Raw genomic sequence first — 18,425 nt, 5'->3', positions numbered from 1 at the left:
TCTCTGCACTGACGTAAGGATGCTCACCTCCTGCAGCCAGGTGAAGGGGCCCAGTACAAGTCTCCTGCAGGAGTCTGGCTTTGGCTGGATTTGCTGCAGGGAGACAGGGGTCACTGGTGCCGAAGGCCCAGTTTCAGAGTTGCGGAAGCCACAGGTCTGCCCCTGTGGGACTGTGTGGGTCTCTGCAGCTCAGCACACACGCTAAAGAGGTTGCTCCCAGGGGACTGATTACAGGCTGGAGCATAGACCAGACCCTGTAGGTCCGTGACAAGGAGTGCCCTTGCCAGAGGGTGGCTACAGACGTGGTGGGTTATCTCAATCAAGAGACCCTGAATCACAGTGCAGGAGGAGGTGGGGCTCTGACAGAGACTCGAACAGCCTGGATTTAGCAAAGAGATACTGGCACATCGTCTTAGAACAGTGATATGCAGAAAAAAATGTGCCTTCCTAACCAATTTGGGACTTTCTGAGCTTAAAGTATTACCATTTGGGCTAATGAATGCTGGAGCCACCTTTCAAACGCTTGCGAATCAAGTGGCTGGGTGACAGGACCTAGCTCGTGCCTACATGGAGGATACTGCAGTCTTCAGCAATTCCTTGCCAGAGCATAAGGATCACATGGGAATGGTGTGGAAGAGGTAGAATGCAGGTCTAAGTGTAAAGGTGTCAAAGTGCAGGATGGGGCATAGAAGATGTAAAACAAATTCTGTCAGGGAAGGCGAAGCCGGACTCTGGCCAGGTGTTTGAATTGTGCACTGACGCATCCAACACAGGCTTGGGAGCGCTGATGATGCCAGCAGGGGAGGGTACCGAGCAGCATCCCATGCCTTTCTGAGCAGAAAACGGACTCCAAGTGAATGGAATGATGCCGTTATAGAACATGAATGCTCAGCAACTGTGGGTTGTCCGAGAGCTAGGACCCTACCCATTCAACCGGAGGCGCTGGGTACTGACTGACTGCCCCCCTTTAGCGTGGCTACACAGAACCAAAGGCACCAACTCTTGGTTGGTACGCTGGAGTACAGCCCTCCAAAGGCATGAGATGGAGACTCAACATGTCATGGGGGCAGACGCGCTATCCAGGCAAGAGGGCCCAAAGCAGATGCATTCGGAATAGCCAGTGGCTAGGCCTAGGGCATCAATATCAGGAGGCGACGGGACACTGATGTGCCCAAACGCGCCCAGGCAGGTACGTTACATGTCCAACAACCATTTTCTCACTATTACACTGATGGGGTCGTGTGTGATTGGTACATTCCTCAGGGTACAATCTGGACCGATGGACAGCTGTGTCCCCTCAGCTCTCCAATTTGGGGAGCCTTTTACATTGCTTCATTGTGAGAGCAGCCACTCCTGGCCTGTTCACACACGGCTTCTCGCATGCAAAATCACTCCCAGCTGAATATATGAGTGCTTCTAGCCAGCTACTCCTGAATTATATTGCAGAGTGACACTAGCAAATTCCCAGTCCTAGATTTGTCTCCAGAAATATGCATCTTGTACTGCCCAGCTCTCTCCTTCTGGACAATACAAGCTCATAGAAAGTCCATCATTTCATTACTAGAAAATGACATGTACAAATCTTGTTATCTCAAGTGGAGGGTCCCAAACACTTCAATCCAAACACACTGGCTTAGATAAAACAACAAAACAAGTTTATTAACTACACAGAGAGAGAGAGAGAGAGAGATTTTAAGTGATTACAAGTAATGAGGCATAAAAGTCAGAATCGGTTACAAAGAAATAAAAGATAAAATGCAAACTAATACCTAACTTTACAAGCTAAGTGAACTTAAAGCAAATGGATTTCTCTCGCCGTGTATTCACGACTGTCTGGCTGGATTCTTTCAGCCAGGACGACTCCCCCAGTTCAGTGATGCTTCCTTTGTCTTTCAAACCTTATTGATGCCGTGAGTAGAGATGAGGAGAGAGAGAGAGGTGATTTGGGGCATCTGTTCCTCATTTTTACACCTTTAGCTCCTCTTTGAGAATCACCTCTAGCTGGGGTTCAGGCAACAGCGAGTCTGTTTGCCAAGATGTAAATTTCTCGCTCACATCCTTCTTCCTGTCAAAGAATGGCTGCTTAACTAAGTGATATAGTCCAGTTGATTTTGTTGACACCTGACTGTACCCCAGACAGCACATCTGCAGGACAGTCCATTCAGTGTACATGGTCTCCCATGGTCAACTGTCGGTTAAGTGTTTCTTGATGAGCCACTTAATATGGGTCATTACACATATTGAATCTATTTCCCCATGCTAAGTATCCTCACACCGTCTTGTCAACTGTCTAAAAAGGACCGTCTTGTTTATCACTACAAAAGATTTTTTTCTCCTGCTGATAATAGCTCATCTTAATTAATTAGCCTCTTACAGTTGGTATGGCTACTTCCACTTTTTCATGTTCTCTGTATGTATATATATCTTCTTACTATATGTTCCATTCTATGCATCTGATGAAGCGGGCTGTAGCCCACGAAAGCTTATGCTCAAATAAATTTGTTAGGTTCTAAGATGCCACAAGGACTCCTGTTCTTTTTGTGGATACAGACTAACACGGCTGCTACTCTGAAACCTTAATTTGAATAGTCCCTCCAAGATGTGCAGACTAAATACCTTGTGGGTGTTACCCCAGGAGCAAACAGTTGAAATCCAGGTATAGAGCCAATACTCATAACTTCAAATACAAAAATGATACGTGCATACAGATAGCATAATCATATTCAGCAAATCATAACCTTTTCATAGACATCTTACATGCCACATTTTGTACAAGATTTTTTGCAAATATATAACAGTGGTTGCAACAATGATCTATATGGTTATATTTTAATCAGATAACATCACAAACATCATACAGCAGAATCTTATAACGTTACCTATAACGTGCCCCTCACGTGCTGGATGAGGTGGCACATCCAGGTTCCCTACTCGGAGGGGCTTTCTGATGCCCCCCCCCAGAGGGGCTGCCCACCACGGAACCAGCATCAGAAACACAAGAGGCAGAGGTCGCCCCTGAGCCTGGTCAGTTTCTGGCGGCACATCTGTTATTAATCTAGGAATGGGAGGGATTTCCAATTTATTACCCAAAGCAAAATGTATTGCAAGCCGCAGGCAGCCGCATGTAGCCAGTAATGGCAGGTTGCTGGCACTACGTGAAATTCAAAATGGAGATTGGGAGCGCAAACAACACTGAAACAAGCATTTAACATTAAACTTGGACTAGAAACTCGCACATTCTTATCTAAATATTTGCACTCTATACCATTATCTAAATCATTGACGATACTGAACAGAACCGGACCCAGAACAGATCCCTGCGGCACCCCACTTGTTATGCCCTTCCAGCATGACTGTGAACCACTGATAATTACTCTCTGGGAACAGTTTTCCAACCACTTATGCACCCACCTCACAGTAGCCCCATCTAAGTTGTATTTGCCTAGTTTATTGATAAGAATATCATGCGAGACCATATCAAATGCCTTACTAAAGTCTAGGTATACCACATCCACCGCTTCTCCCTTATCCACAAGACTCGTTATCCTATCAAAGAAAGCGATCAGATTGGTTTGACATGATTTGTTCTTTACAAATCCATGCTGGTTATTCCCTATCACCTGACCACCTTCCAAGTGTTTGCAGATGATTTCCTTAATTACTTGCTCCATTATCTTCCCTGGCACAGAAGTTAAACTAACTGGTCTGTAGTTTCCTGGGTTGTTTTTATTTCCCTTTTTATAGATGGGCACTATATTTGCCCTTTTCCAGTCTTCTGGAATCTCTCCTGTCTCCCATGATTTTCCAAAGATAATAGCTAGAAGCTCAGATACCTCTTCTATTAGCTCCTTGAGTATTCTAGGATGCATTTCATCAGGCCCTGCTGACTTGCAGGCATCTAACTTTTCTAAGTGATTTTTAACTTGTTCTTTTTTTATTTTATCTTCTAAACCTACCCCCTTCCCATTAGCATTCACTACATTAGGCATTCCTTCAGACTTCTCCATGAAGACCGAAACAAAGAAGTCATTAAACATCTCTGCCATTTCCAAGTTTCCTGTTACTGTTTCTCCCTCCTCACTGAGCAGTGGGCCTACCCTGTCCTTGGTCTTCCTCTTGCTTCTAATGTATTGATAAAAAGTCTTCTTGTTTTCCTTTATTCCTGTAGCTAGTTTGAGCTCATTTTGTGCCTTTGCCTTTCTAATCTTGCCCCTGCATTCCTGTGTTGTCTATATTAATCCTTTGTAATCTGTCCTACTTTCCATTTTTTATATGACTCCTTTTTATTTTTTAGATCATGCAAAATCTCGTGGTTAAGCCAAGGTGGTCTTTTGCCACATTTTCTATCTTTCCTACCCAGCGGAATAGCTTGCTTTTGGGTCCTTAATAGTGTCCCTTTGAAAAACTGCCAACTCTCCTCAGTTGTTTTTCCCCTCAGACTTGATTCCCATGGGACCTTACCTATCAGCTCTCTGAGCTGACCAAAATCCGCCTTCCTGAAATCCATTGTCTCTATTTTGCTGTACTCCCTTCTACCCTTCCTTAGAATTGCAAACTCTATGATTTCATGATCACTTTCACCCAAGCTACCTTCTACTTTCAAATTCTCAACGAGTTCCTCCCTATTGTTAAAATCAAGTCTAGAACAGCTTCCCCCCTAGTAACTTTTTCAACCTTCTGAAATAAAAAGTTGTCTGCAATGCAGTCCAAGAACTTATTGGATAGTCTGTGCCCCGCTGTATTATTTCCCCAACATATATCTGTGTAAGCAGAGTCAGGATGAACTCTACCCTGACATCTGGTGGTGAATTATGGCGAGTGTGGAAAAGAACTCCAGGGGCTGATCTTGTTTGCATAGGCAAACCAACTCGCCTGGCATGGAACAACAGCAACTGAAAGTGGTTACTTTGGCTGGTGTGGTTACTTTTGGGGGCTCGTCCGGGATTCCCTGGGTCAGTACCCCTCGCAAGCACCTGTTGAGTGTTCCACTGCATTGGGAAACAATTGTGGTTATATTTTGAGGAAATGACTGTTTGTATAATGGCTAATATGTCAGGTTTGTTGGGCCCCGGCCCTGCAGCCTCTAGCTCAGGGGCCACAGCCTCAGCCAATGATTGGGCAAAAGCACTGGGGCAAATATTGGAAAAGGTTGTGCTGTCCCAGGCTATGTTAAACTCTTGTCGTGAGTTAAGATTATTTGCTGGGGCAGAGGAGTTTGAACCCTGGTTGGAGCATACCACTGAAATGCTGCAGGAGTGGGCCGTACCTGATGCAGAAAAGCCAAGATGTCTAATAGAGAGCCTTAGTGGCCCAGCATTAGATGTGATTCGCACCCTGAAGCTCATTGACCCTGGGGTCAGTGTGAAGGACTGCCTAGAGGCCCTTGATCATACCTTTGGGAGCGTAGAGGGCCCTGAAGACAGTTACTGTAAGTTCCTTAATTCCCGACAGCAAATTGGCGAGAAGATTTCAGCCTATATACAGAGGCTGGAGAGACTGCTTCAGAGAGCTGTCATGAGGGGAGCAGTGACTGCTGAACAGATGGATCAGACCAGACTGGCTCAAATTGTAAGAGGAGCTCAGTATCAGAACCCGATTCTACTCCATCTCCGGCTAAGAGAACGACGGGAGCATCCCCCAAGTTATTCCCAGCTGATAAAGGAGGTCAGAGAAGAGGAAGAAAGGCAGGCTGCCAGCGAGTTTTGGGAAGCCCAAACATTGGAGCCAGCCGGCACAACACCACTGCAAACGGCCAGTGTACTGATGGTGAGCACCACAGAGGAACTTGCCCAACAAATGCAGGCCCTGACAGAACGGATAGCTGAACTGCAAAGCACCATTGACTGAGCTAAGACTTCCAGGAATAAGGCGCCTCTGACTGTGGCGATGGAGAAGTCAGCATTTAGAGCCACCATCCCACCTGGGCGAAGGGGGAAAGGACAATTCTTCTGCTACCGATGTGGTCAGGATGGACACAGTGCTGGCAAGTGCCATAATGAAGAAAACCCCTCCTTAGTGTATGGAAAGCTGAGGATCAGTTGGGAGAGATCCGGTAGCTGCCAGAGAGTCCGGGGACGGGGACCACCCAGGCCTGCAGGATTTGAAGATTCCCCCAGAAGCGACCGTCCAGCTGGGATCCCCGCAGGACTGATAGGGCCTCGAGCAGAGGTCATGGTGAAGATTGAAGGGGCGGAGTGTAAAGCCGTGCTTGACACTGGATCTCAAGTGACTATTATATTTCAGTCATTCTACCAACAGATGCTTAGGCACCTGCCTATACAGCCACTGACTGGCGTTGGTCTGTGTGGCCTCAGCATGGATGAATACCCCTACCAAGGGTATGTCATAGTGCACCTGGAATTCCCAGAGGAGGTTGCTGGGGTAAGAGAAGAGGTGGACACAGCTGCATTAATATGCCCTGACCCTAAAGGGACCTCTGATGTGTCTGTGCTGATAGGGACCAACTCCAGTCTCTTCAAGGTGCTCGCGGAACGTGTGGGGAAATAGAGGGGGGGGGCCTTTCTTTTTGATAGCCAGAGCTTTGAATCTGAAGGCCCCAAAATAAACCCTCCAACAGAGATCTGTTATGCTGATGGCCTTTGCACAGAGTAGGGCAGGCCTAAAACTTAAACTAGACTAAACTGCACAGTTTTCTGCCAAACTCGGTCAAGGGTCATGTCCAGAGGAGGGAATGGGAGAATAAACCCCCCCCCCGCAGCAGTACTAATGAAATATGTTCATAACTGATTAAATATGATAACCGCAAGCTACGGAAATAATGTAAGAAGCTACGGAAATAACGTAAGATGCTTGTGATTTGTAAATTGTTTTGCAGAGAGTTAATCATCCTTGCTGCTATAACTATTTGCAATATTTTCCAAGTCCAGCTATCTGCAATTTAACCAATGATAGCTCTCCTTTAAGCTCCCCTGGAAACCCCTCCCCGTTAAGCCTTTGCTGAAATCCCCCGGAAAATGACATAGTCCAAGTCTTGAGAAATGTACCCAAGCTAGGGCCGAGCACCACCCCTGCGGAAACCACCAAGCGCCCTTCTACCCAAACAAACACCCACTCCTCGGAAATTAAGTCAGAGGGTAGGGAGGGGGGTGAGAAGATTGACCCCAACCCCTGCTTCCTAGCTCGTGATCAGCTCATGCTCAACCCTTGCCCAGCTTGTGATTTGTCCCCAAAGCTCGTGCTCAACCCTTGCTCAGCTTGTGATTTGCCCCCAATGATTTAATTCATGACATATTGTTTGTACCCTGCTTGTGGTTTAATGGAATAAAAGTAGCCTGTGAGCTCTTACTAGGGGTGCCAGTTTGAAAAACTGCACCCCAACGCGTTGGTATGTATTGCAATAAAGGCCTCAGGCTCTGAGTCTGTGAACTAAAATCACTGCGTGGGTGATTCTTTCCACGACAATTTGGGGGCTCGTCCGGGATCACTCGACGTCCCACCGGACCGGAGGACCGTGGACCGCTCCCACACTGATCCCAGGCGCCAAGTAAGAGACCCTTGTCTCTATTTGGGATTCGGTAAGGAGCTGCCCATAGGCTCTAGGTTCAGGTGAGAACGCGCTGTGATCCGAACCTTTTAAGGTTAGACTCATTTGCCTGACGCCTGTTTGTTTTGTGTGTGTCCGTTCTGTAACTTGTCTGTTTAAATTCTTGCATCATGCTGCGCTCTCTCTATCATTGTTTCCTTAGGCTATAAGCTGGGGGGGGCGTAGGGGACTGTCTGTTTTGTGGTGTGTACATGAGGTCTTAGACCCAACGGTTTCCTTGGAACAGCCTCGGTGAAATTACTGGGACATCCGTCTGGCAGTTTTTAAACACTTTTAGAGTGCCAGCCCAGAATAAAAACAAGTTTCGGATGACAGGAGATTCTTCAGGCAGGAACAGAGGCTGAATAGGCTAGGTGATCTCTCTGGGATATAAAGGAAACCACCACTGACTCAAGAACTGAGTGGCCCGAGGACTAGAGGTAAACAACTGAGAGGGTTTCTAATCTTAATAAGAACAAGAAGTACGCCAAACTCCTATGCTTTGCCTTTTTAAGCTTTCTATATTGTTGCTTGCTTAGCTTTGTGGCCATATCCCTCTGGGCAGTGGTGATCTCAGAGGGAGGTGAGGGACCGGCTGCAGGAGCACCCCGGGAAAGTGGACCCCATAGTGAGTAGGGGCGTAATCCACCGAACCTGTAGGACGCGGGTGGACCCCTTAAGCGAGGTGGGATATAATCCCCTGAGTCGAGTAGAAGGGGGGCGGAATCCACTGCCTGGACTCTAACAGGAGTTAGGGCGTAATCCAGGAAGTCCCGGTGCAGCCGAAGGGGCCGGAGTAGCTCCCACTAGCAAGAGGCTGGTGGACCACACTAGCAATAGGCTGTGTGAACTGATGAGACCTGCGGCCCGGGGATTGACAGGACTCCCACTAGCAATAGGCTGGGGGCTGGAAAGGACTGTTATAGCAAAGATCCCGGTTTAGGTGTGGTGTGATTGTAGGTCGCAAGGTGACTCCGGGACCAGCTGCGGGCGGGGTAAGGGACCGTGAATCGGAGACCCCCGCTCTAGTAGGTCCCCACCCTTTTCTTACCCGTTAAGTGACAATTGTGTCCCTTCTCACTCGGAGAGTGGGGAGGCCCCAAGGAATCCGTCCGCGTACTCCTAGGTAGCAGAGTATCCCATCCCGTTCTCTTGAAGGTGGGCCGGTGCTCTCTGCTGGGGGAGGGGTGTACGGGGACCAAAGCTTTCCTAAACTTTTGTGTGATTGGCCTACGACCAAAACCCTTCCCCAAATCTTCCTCTGGAGCAAGGACTCGCGTATGGAGTGAGCTCCCTCCCCTTGCTGTGTTTGAAGGGGAGCCCCTGGAAATCGTTTGCCAAAACCTGGGGCAATCGGGCATCCTACCCCGTTCCCCTAAAGGGCGAATTGGTAACTCATTGCCGGACAGGGTGCATGCGAGGACCTTCCTTATAAATCCTCCCCAGTGGTGTGAATGTTGAAAGGGGTGAGGCTACACCCAGGTTTAAAAAGGAGCAAGAGGGAAGGATTGCTCTCCCCCGGAAGAGAGAGCAGAGCTTATTGCAGTGTTCTAATTTGTGTAATATAGATTTTAGTGTTGTTTAACTATTCTTCCAGCATGATAGCAAGTGTTTTAGTGTTGTTGTGTTGTTTAACCACTCTTTAAGTATAATAGTAATTGCTTTGTTAAATATTTTATCCTCTTCTACAAGGAGGGTTGGTAAAAACAGCCCACCCTCCCTGCTGAATTGATAGTAAAACAATGCCTGTGCCCATAAGAAAAAAGGATTGGGCCCAAACCGGCAGGCAACCGCAGTTTGAGGAAGTTAAGGGGGGGGGGGTTGAGGGGTTAACTCTGTAGTTGCTGGTGGAAATTAAGTAATTGCAGGGTTGGCTTCTTGCTTTTTTCCTTTCATAATAGTAATTGCTTAAATAATGATGTGACGTTGTGCAGTCTATATGATTTTATAAAAACTTAATAATAAGTCAATATAATGTAACTGGAATAGTTTTAGGGAAAAAATATGGTAATAAGTGAATATAACGTGACTGGGATATGCTTTATGCAAAAGGTCTCTTGTAAGGTATCATTACAGAGTTTATAATCTACTGAGTATAGTCATCTGATTTGTACCACTCTTGTATCTAAAACTAGAAATATAAAATGTATCTCTCTATCAGTGTTATAGAGGGCAGACAATTTATGAGTTTGCCCTGCATGGGCTTGTGCAGGGTAAAACGGATTTATTTGGGTTTAGGCCCCATTGGGATTTGGGCATCTGAGTGCTAGAGACAAGCACACTACTGTGAGCTGTTTTCAGGTAAACTTGCAGCTTTGGGACAAGTGATTCAGACCCTGGGTCTGTGTTAGAGCAGACTGGAGTGTCTGGCTCAGCAAGACGGGGTGCTGGAGTCCTGAGCTGGCAGGGAAAACAGGAGCAGAAGTAGTCTTGGTACATTGGGTGGCAGCTCCCAAGGGGGGTTTCTGTAATCCAACCCATCACAAATGGCATAAGCGGTAAAACTATGAATAAATGTTAAAAAAAGAAATTCTTGGTTTCTTTGCAGCCATTCCTTTGGGAGTGTCTGTAAGGTAATCCAGGCAAAAGGATATTAATCAAATGATTAAGGTAAAATCATTTGACTATATAAAAAAAGTTAGTTAAATTTGTTAAGAAACGCTCCTGGTGTGTATAATTTTTTGTTTATAAGTTTAAGATGTTTTCTAGTGTTGTTTGATTTTGGTATTTAGCATTTGATCCTTAAAGTAACTTAATGCTTTACAAAATTTAAAGTGTTTAAAATAAAGACCAAAGTTGTGGCTGCAGCAAAATAGTCAAAGCCAAAAGAATGGAAAATTTTAAATCTGTTTTGGTAACAAATAGCAAGTAAAGGCTAATATCAACTAAAAAGCCACAAATAGAAATCTGGAAGTGTTGCTGGGTACACCTTGTACCCTGTACACCTTTGGCACTCCCTGGACGGTTGCGCCTCAGGTGCTCTGGCCCTATTTGCTCGCGTGCATCACCGGATGACTGTGCACCGTTGATTGCTGCAGTTAAGTAAAACTTTTCCTCTGTGGCCCAGCACTACTGCCAGTGACGTGATGATTGGGCAGACAGCACTTTTCCCTCTTTAAAAACTTTTTCTAGATATTTGAATTAATTTTATTCAAATGTTTACATGTTATAATTGTAAGTATGTGTTAGTCCCTCTTTAAGAACTCTTTCTAAATATTTGGATTAATTTGTTCAGGTGTTTGAGTGTTGCAGGCATTTGCCTTTTTTACGGGAAGATACATTACTATGTGTTAGTTTTGGTGGTGTGTTTTCTTATGGAGGAAGGGCAAATGCAGGATCTTGGACGGAGGTTTTGCAACAGTTTTGCATTGGTAAAATATGTCATGCGGGGGCTGTTATGGGGTTTTTGCTTAAGGAGTTTGTATCACAATCTGGCATATCTGAACTAATTATAAAAGAGCTATGTGCAGCTTCACAGATCCAGTATGTGTGCGGCTTCACAGATCCAGTATGTGTGCAGCTTCACAGATCCAGTATGTGTGCGGCTTCACAGATCCAGTATGTGTGCAGCTTCACAGATCCAGTATGTGTGCAGCTTCACAGATCCAGTATGTGTGCAGCTTCACAGATCCAGTATGGCCAAATGCCCTTTAAAGGCCACTCCCAATCAGAGGACCAGATTCAGCCCTCATAAAAATTTTTTACCAGGGCACCCAATGCAGCTACCAACAGTGCCCTGCTGGCCTAGCTCAAATAAACAGTCATTTAATAAATTACACAATAGTCAGATACTAACGAAATGTGTTAGGTCTTTTTATATACAGCAGTCCTGCCACTCGCTGAAACCTGGCACTGGGTTTGCATAAGGGTCCATCAGCAAAGAACTGCCCTCGCCCCATGCTGAGGGACTCTTGTCCGCTGACAAATCCATTAAGCCTTCGGACCTTGCTAAGAAAACAACTTCTCCACCTGAGGCCACAATAAAGCCTCCAACCAAGCAAGGTGATTGTGCTGGTAACCCCTCCCTTGCAGCCTCATTGCCGGACAGCTAAGTGAACTAAGACTACGAAATCTTAAAGAATAGCTTGCGGAAGCTAGCCAAAACTACCTGAAGATGAAACTTTTAATATTTCTCAGCCTCTCCTCCTTAACGAACTTGGGGTGGGGAGGGAAAAAGTAATCTTGGCCAATCAGTAGCCTCCAGTTTGGCCTGTGTCGTATTGCAGTGTATTCCGGCTCTATATGGTTGCCCATTGTTGTAGTCCCCGCTCCCCAGCTACTCCCCCTCATATCTTCTCCAATTCCCATACAAATCTGTCTGGCCGTAGCCTCAGGGAAATTCAAGTCTCGGAACAACAAATGTGGTATAGCACATCCTACCGATGGAATTGTTGTTTACAGTGGTGAATTGTGCTAAATGCTACTATAAGAACCACCACTTTCTCATTTCCCTCTCTGCTTTCCAAATAACTACCTAGTACCCTAATTGTTTTCAGAAAGCGGCCATTCAACTGGCCCAGCTTGTGCAGTGGGAAAGTTTTTATTGGGGAAAGGGAGGTGTAGTAGAAGGAATCTTACATGACCTAACTACAGTAGCCGCTATTTGAACAATAGACAAAGCCCAAAACCATAAAAAACGCCTGGAAAATTTGGAAAAAGCATCAGGCCTCCTTACTGAGGCAGGGTTAACTAAACACCCTTGCCTTAGCAGGAAAGAACACTGTCTGGGATTCAGCTTGTAGTCAAATGCAGGATTTCTTTAACGGTCCCTTAGAAAAAAAATGCAAACCAATGTTTTAAATCAGCGGTGGCCTAAAACCCTTACCACTACTGTGGGAGTGCCACCCAAGCTGTGGAAGTGGAGAAATACGTGAACATTGTCAAAATAAAACTGTGACTCTGTTGCATGTACCTTCCAAGCTTCGGAACCGGTAAATGGCACCTGGGCTCCAGTGCACTTACTTGTGCCAAAACCCTGGGCGAATTGTCTCTGGGACTGGGTTATCCACCGGCAGGTATGGGAAGTTAAACCACCCCATGAACCTAGCCATTTCATCACCACTCCCTCTGATGTAACGGAGCCAGCTCTGCTAGAGGGAAAAGGCCTCATCTCCCATTCCCCAGCCCCCCAGACAGCCAGTCTCCAGTCCTGGGTCTGGATCAGACACAGCAATGTGTCAATGGATATTTTACATTTTTACTGGCTGGGAGCTGAGTCCGAAATCACTTCTTTAAACCCCAGGCTTCCCTGTCCCCATAAGTAGCCATATTCCTGTGTCAGACCCACATGTGCGCATCCCATACCATATACATGTTCTAGCCCCTACAACCCACATGTGGATCTCGGCTTTTGCAGCAAGATCATTGTCGTCCTGGGAGTCCATGATATTACCAAACAGGAACAGAGCCGACAAGTGATCCCTGTGAGATGCCAGTACCCCCACCAGGATTATGACAAGAAGTCCCATAATAACGACATCATGCTGCTGGATGCTCCCCTCCTCCCCCCGACGCCATCACTGCCCTGCTCCCCTCCCCCACCTCATGCCATCACTGCCCCTCCCCGACTTCCTTGCCCCTTTCCCTGCTTGGTGTCATCTCTACCCCTCCCCCTTCTGTCTGCCCCACCTCCCCACAGCCTCTTTCCCCTTTCTGCTTCCCAGAGCCCCTTTCCCATTCTCCCCTAAGCCCCCTGGCTCCGTTCACAGGGCCCCTTCCCCCCTCCTCAAACTCTTACTTGGGGCTCGCTGTGCCCTGCTTCCCCGATGCCTTCCCTGAGGGTCATGGGGGGAGGGCAGAGGCTGCGCTCACCCACAGACAGTGTCCCCCCTGCAGGTGGCGCGAGACCCAAGCGATTATTTCACCAACTTGTACACGACCTTCTACCGGGACGAGGGCGCCTGCCGGGCCCTGCTGGAGAACAGCCGCGCTGTGGACTGGGGCCAGGCCTTCCAGATACAGGGTGACCCCCTCCAGCCCCACTCTGTCCAGCACCTGCCACATGGGGGGCAGGACCGCTCCCCATCCCACAGGCCAATAGTCCTGAGGAGCCTGCCTGGGCCCCTTACCCCCCCCCCACAGGCCAATAGCCCCGAGGAGCCTGCCTGGGCCCCTCCCCCCCACGCGGCAATAGCCCCGAGGAGCTCACCTGGGCCCCTTCTCCATCCAGACCTGGGATCCTGAATCCGCCAAGCTTGGGAACCCCCGGTTGGGTCATGCCGGCTCACAGTAGCCCTTGGCCCCTCCCTGCTGCTCTCCCCTACCGGGCTGGGCCCCCCACGTCCATGGGCACCTTTCAGGGGCCCCTGCTGACAGCGCATGGCTGTCCCTGCAGGGCTGCAGGATGGGGTATACGAGACCATCAGGGACATCACCAGGGCCAGGGGGCTTGAGATGGAGACGTATCCGCACCGGCTGCTGTTGCACCCAGACCCACCTGCCATGCCCCAGTACCGGTAGGTGCCCCCGAGATATGGGATGTGTGAGAGAGAATGGGGCAATGTACACAACCAGCCTCTGCTAGCTGGAGGGGGGAGCGGGGCTGGGGGAAGGGAAGGACCCCGGGGTGCCAGGCCAGAGCCCTCCATTGTGCCCTAGATCTGGTGGCAATGAGTTCCCCAGGCTAACGGTGCTGGCAGAGTGAGGGCATCACCACGGCCCCACACACAGCCCCAGGCCTTGGGCACATGCTGCCAAGGATTTCCCATCCTGCTCCGGGGCAGGGCTGAGTCAGCCCTAGAGCTTCGCCAGGGGGCAGGGGCAGCCCAGCCTGGCCAAGGAACCTCCTTGGTCCCAGGATGGGGAGAGCAGGGGGAGGGGCAGCCTGTAACCCTTCAGTATCCTGGGACGGGCAGCCAGGGGTCCTTGACCCCAGAGCCGTCCCCTCTGAGGGGAGGGGGCTCCAAGCACAGAGTCCCCTGGTCCCTCCTTTCCTGTCAGTGGGTAGGTCTCCAGGCAGGGGGTTTGCTGCCCACTGAGCCCTGGTGCTTTCATCTCAGGGAGCTGAGCTTAGCCAAGGCCCATTGGCACCGATGACTCTGCTGGGGCTGGACTGGGCCTTGTCAGACAGCCCCTGTGCTGAGGCCACGGGAGTGTGTCGATCCCCTCCCCGCATGTGCCAGGGCCTGACTTGATCCCGTTCCCCCAGGGCTCCCCCTTCTCCCCCACGCCAGGTCTATCCTCTCTCAGCCTCCCCCCATTCTCCCTGTGCCAGGTCACTCCCCCTCCAGCCTCCCTCCCCTCCATGGGGGACACTGGGAGGAGCGATATGGGGGCTATAGCCACCCCAGAATTTGCCATAGCCTCCCCTCCCAGTGCAAAGGCCCAACGTTACGCAGCAGTAAGGATGGCAATGCCATACCATGCCACCCGTCGGTCTCGGCTGCTTCTGACGATGGCGCTACCTTCCGAGCTGGGTGGCACACCCCTCCCCCTCAGGATACATTCCATGCCCCCCAGTTTGAGATTCGGCAACCCCCCATCCCCTCCATTTTTCTGTCCAGCCCATCTCAGCCCCACAACTGGGAAGAGGATGGCATCACTGGACACTGCTCCTCTCTTATGCCATGTCATACCAGCTCAAATTCTGCTCCCCGGGCTCATTCCCTTGTACCCCCAGCTCACTGCACCCCACGCCCCAAGCTGGGTCAATATCCCCCTATGTTCACACCTCCCATGTTTGGTTGCTCCCCGCTCCCCTCCCCTAGACTTACCCCTTCTCCTGCTGGTTCTATTCCCCCTGCCCCCCACATGCTGACATCCTCCCCTTGCCAGGTGAACCCCCTCTGTGCTCACCCCACCCCGTCCTGTGTCTCTCTCCCCCCTGCCCTGTCTTGCAGGCCTGACAAGGGGCTCAGGCTGGCCCCCGTGTCCCCCGCCCACGCCATGCTGCTCAGAGACACCTGGAACTTTGGGGGGAACAGCCGGAGCCTGCGCTACCTGTGCCTCCTGATCCGCCACTTCCCCAACGCCTGCCTGCTGGCCCCTGAGGGGACCCCCATCTCCTGGTCCCTCACTGACCAGCTGGCTGCCCTGACACACGGTTACACCCTCCCGGAGCATCGCGGCCAGCACCACATGAAGCTCGTGGTGGGGATGCTGGCGGCACAGTTGCATGCCCGCGGCTTCCCTGTATACACCCGAGTGCTGCCCCACAACGAGCCTTCACTGCACACCCTGCAACGCCTCGGCTTCCACATCCTGCCTGGGGTGTTCTCCCGGCTGGTGGTGAGGCCTGGGTTCACCCAGTCCCAGCCAGCCAGTGCCCGGGACTCGGCCCAGGACCCTGCGCCAAGCTCTGGGGAACGGCGACACGCCCAATAGCACATAGCATGGGGGAAGAGGAGAGGAGGAGAAGGGGACACGGCCTAGGGCCCTGCACCCAGCTCTGGGGGACAGCCACGCTCCAGCAGTACATAGCCCTGGGGGAGGGGAGGAGATGGGGACACAGCCCAGCCATGACCAGGGACCTGCCCCCCCCGAAAAGGATACACATTGACCAGCCACCAAGGGAGCTCAGCTGTCAGCCCTTGGGAAGCCGGGGCCTAGTAGAGGAGATTATCTCATGCTCCATTATCCCCTGGAGCAGGGCAGAGGCTCAGTAGGGGGCGCTCTCCCCGGCAGTCAGTGCTGGCCCCAAAGAGAGCAGGGTGAGGGCTCAACAGGGGGCGCTCTCTGCTCACAGTCCTGCCCCCGTGCCCTGTGCTGTGGGCTCAGCAGGGGGCGCTCTCCCGCTCCCTTCCCCAGGCAGTTTGTTGCTCGGCTGGGGCTGTGGTGGTGGGGGGTCCCCTTTCCAGGAGCTGCACCTGGTCTTGCCAGAGCTTTGGTGCAAGCTCCCTTGGGCTCCAACCACATGTCCCAGCTGTGGCCCACCCCTTACCTCCCCTGTGGTGATAGGGGACAGGTGCTGGCCTTGCACGGCTGCTCCAGGGTCAGCAGGCAGCTGGAAAGCCAGTCCAGGGCTTGTGTTGATGATGGTGCACTACACGTGGGAGGGGAGTGGCCATAGGACACCATCGTAGAGCCCTGCTGTGCCGGAACACAGAAAGGAGCATGCGCTCTTCTCCCTTCCCCCCAGAATGGACGTCCTCGGCCCTGGGCAGGTGACTTGGGACTGACTTGCCCCCTGCCAGGCTCAGTGCACAGGCTGCTCCTCCCCGTGTAGCTGGGCCCAGGTGCAGAGCCAGTGAGCCATTGGGTTGGGGGAGAGGACCCCCCACACGCAGCAGACATGGCAGGTTCTCCTCCCCCTTGCTGGTAGGTCAGTAGCAGTGTGGAGAGGGGGTGGGGCACTCTGGCTCCTTGCAGGCCCCAGGGACATGCATCAGGGGGTGGGACAAAGAGTGAATTTTCTGTAATAGTTTTGATGCCTGTGTGCCTCAGTTTCCCACTGTACTATTCATGTCTGCCCAGTGGGTGCCAAAGAGTTAAAAAGCCTCTCCTGGGGCAGAGCAGGGACAGGAGGGGGAGTGTCACATGGCTGGGGGTCAGGAATTGGGCGTTCAGGATCAAAACCAACCCAGATCAACGGAGGCTCCACAAAGAAGAGGAGCTGGCGTTTGGTGGGACTCAGGAGCTCCCAGCTAGGACTGAAAGAGATGGAGAGACAGGATCCATGTTTGGCTCTTCAGCAGCTTGACTGGGTGGGGCCCTGGCCTGTGTCTTCACCTTCACTTCTCTCTGCTGCCCCAGGGACCTCCCAGGCCGGGTTCCCGGGGACCAATAAACCGTGTGCTGTGTGGAAAAGGCTTTGGGATGTCACTGCAAACACTGGCTGGGGACACTGGTCCCCAAAGAGCAGCCAGGTCTCTCCAGGGGTCTGGCTCAGTGGGACGTGGTGAAGCAGGAGGGCTGGAGCCGTGTGCTCGGCCCTGGAGGAAGAGAGACCCCTTGGGGGGCTGGCACGTCACAGGGTTCCTCGAAGGAGTGGTTTAAAAGCTGGGGCTTAGCACTGATCCTGGGGAGCCACGACCGGGAGCAGCGCTGTGGGTCCCAGCCGGGGGCAACCAGCCAGTGTGGGGTGTCTCCTTCACAGCCAGAACCGACAGCAGAGAAGGGGGGGCACATCTGCAGGCAGACCCGGGGTAGAGCCAGCCCTGCCCCCAGCCAGGGCACAGTCCCACCAGGGCACAGCACCCTCCCCGCCGGCCAGAGAACTGGCCCCCCAGAGCAGTGCCCCCACCCCCAGCCGGCCGGCCTGCGTTGCCCCATAACTTTGACTCTCAGACTTGCACACAGTCTCCGTTTCCCAAGATTGAATCATTATTTTAAAAACTGTATAGAAATCACCACTCTCCCATCATTCCGTGCATCTGGCCCAGCCTCTGGCCCGGCCCCGGGCCCCTCGCCCAGCTCCGGCCTCAGCGGAACCGCTTCTCCTCCCACACGTACAGCTTCCCCGCAGGCACCTTCCGGAAAAACAGGCTCTTGCCTCGGCTCATGTTCCCCTGCACGGAGAGGAGAGGAGACGGCTTTCAGGGTGCCCTGCCCTGCCCTACCCTGCCCTGGGCAGCTTCCCTCTGCCTGTCACCCAGGCCCCAGTCTGCCTAGCCCTTCCGCACCACCAGCCTCCTACCCACACACAGGGCCAGCGCTTCCCAGCCCTTTTATAACCCCCACCCTGAGATGAGTGCCAGGCACGACTGCCCCACACACGGCGTCGCTGAGCTATGGGGCTGGGGCGAGGCTGGCATGTTACTCATAAGAACATAAGAATGGCCGTACTGGGTCAGACCAAAGGTCCATCTAGCCCAGTATCCTGTCTACCGACAGTGGCCAATGCCAGGTGCCCCAGAGGGAGTGAACCTAACAGGTAATGATCAAGTGATCTCTCTCCTGCCATCCATCTCCACCCTCTGACAAACAGAGTCTAGGCACACCATTC

At 51.2% G+C, this 18,425-nt stretch overlaps 1 protein-coding gene across 1 annotated transcript; it reads left to right on the top strand.

Moving 5' to 3' along the window:
- Positions 1-567: 567 nt before the first annotated feature.
- Positions 568-15,865, top strand: LOC135877927 (glycine N-acyltransferase-like protein 3). Its single transcript, XM_065403449.1, has 5 exons — positions 568-638; positions 12,900-12,966; positions 13,379-13,505; positions 13,878-13,998; positions 15,382-15,865. The coding sequence occupies exons 1-5, from the start codon at positions 568-570 to the stop codon at positions 15,863-15,865; spliced, it is 870 nt and encodes a 289-aa protein (XP_065259521.1).
- The last annotated feature ends 2,560 nt before the right edge of the window (positions 15,866-18,425 follow it).

Source organism: Emys orbicularis, chromosome 4, assembly GCF_028017835.1.
Source record: "Emys orbicularis isolate rEmyOrb1 chromosome 4, rEmyOrb1.hap1, whole genome shotgun sequence".
Taxonomy (NCBI): Eukaryota; Metazoa; Chordata; order Testudines; family Emydidae; genus Emys; species Emys orbicularis.
The sequence above is the reverse complement of the archived record's forward strand: the minus strand, read 5'-3'. Positions and strand labels throughout refer to the sequence as shown.

Excerpts from the sequence above, each read along its gene's own strand:
- LOC135877927 (XM_065403449.1), top strand. The coding sequence starts at position 568 with ATGGAGGATACTGCAGTCTTCAGCAATTCCTTGCCAGAGCATAAGGAT. Across the intron at positions 639-12,899 it reads ATGGGAATGGTGTGGAAGAG|CAAGATCATTGTCGTCCTGG; the intron begins GTAGAATGCAGG and ends CGGCTTTTGCAG. Across the intron at positions 13,506-13,877 it reads CCAGGCCTTCCAGATACAGG|GGCTGCAGGATGGGGTATAC; the intron begins GTGACCCCCTCC and ends CTGTCCCTGCAG.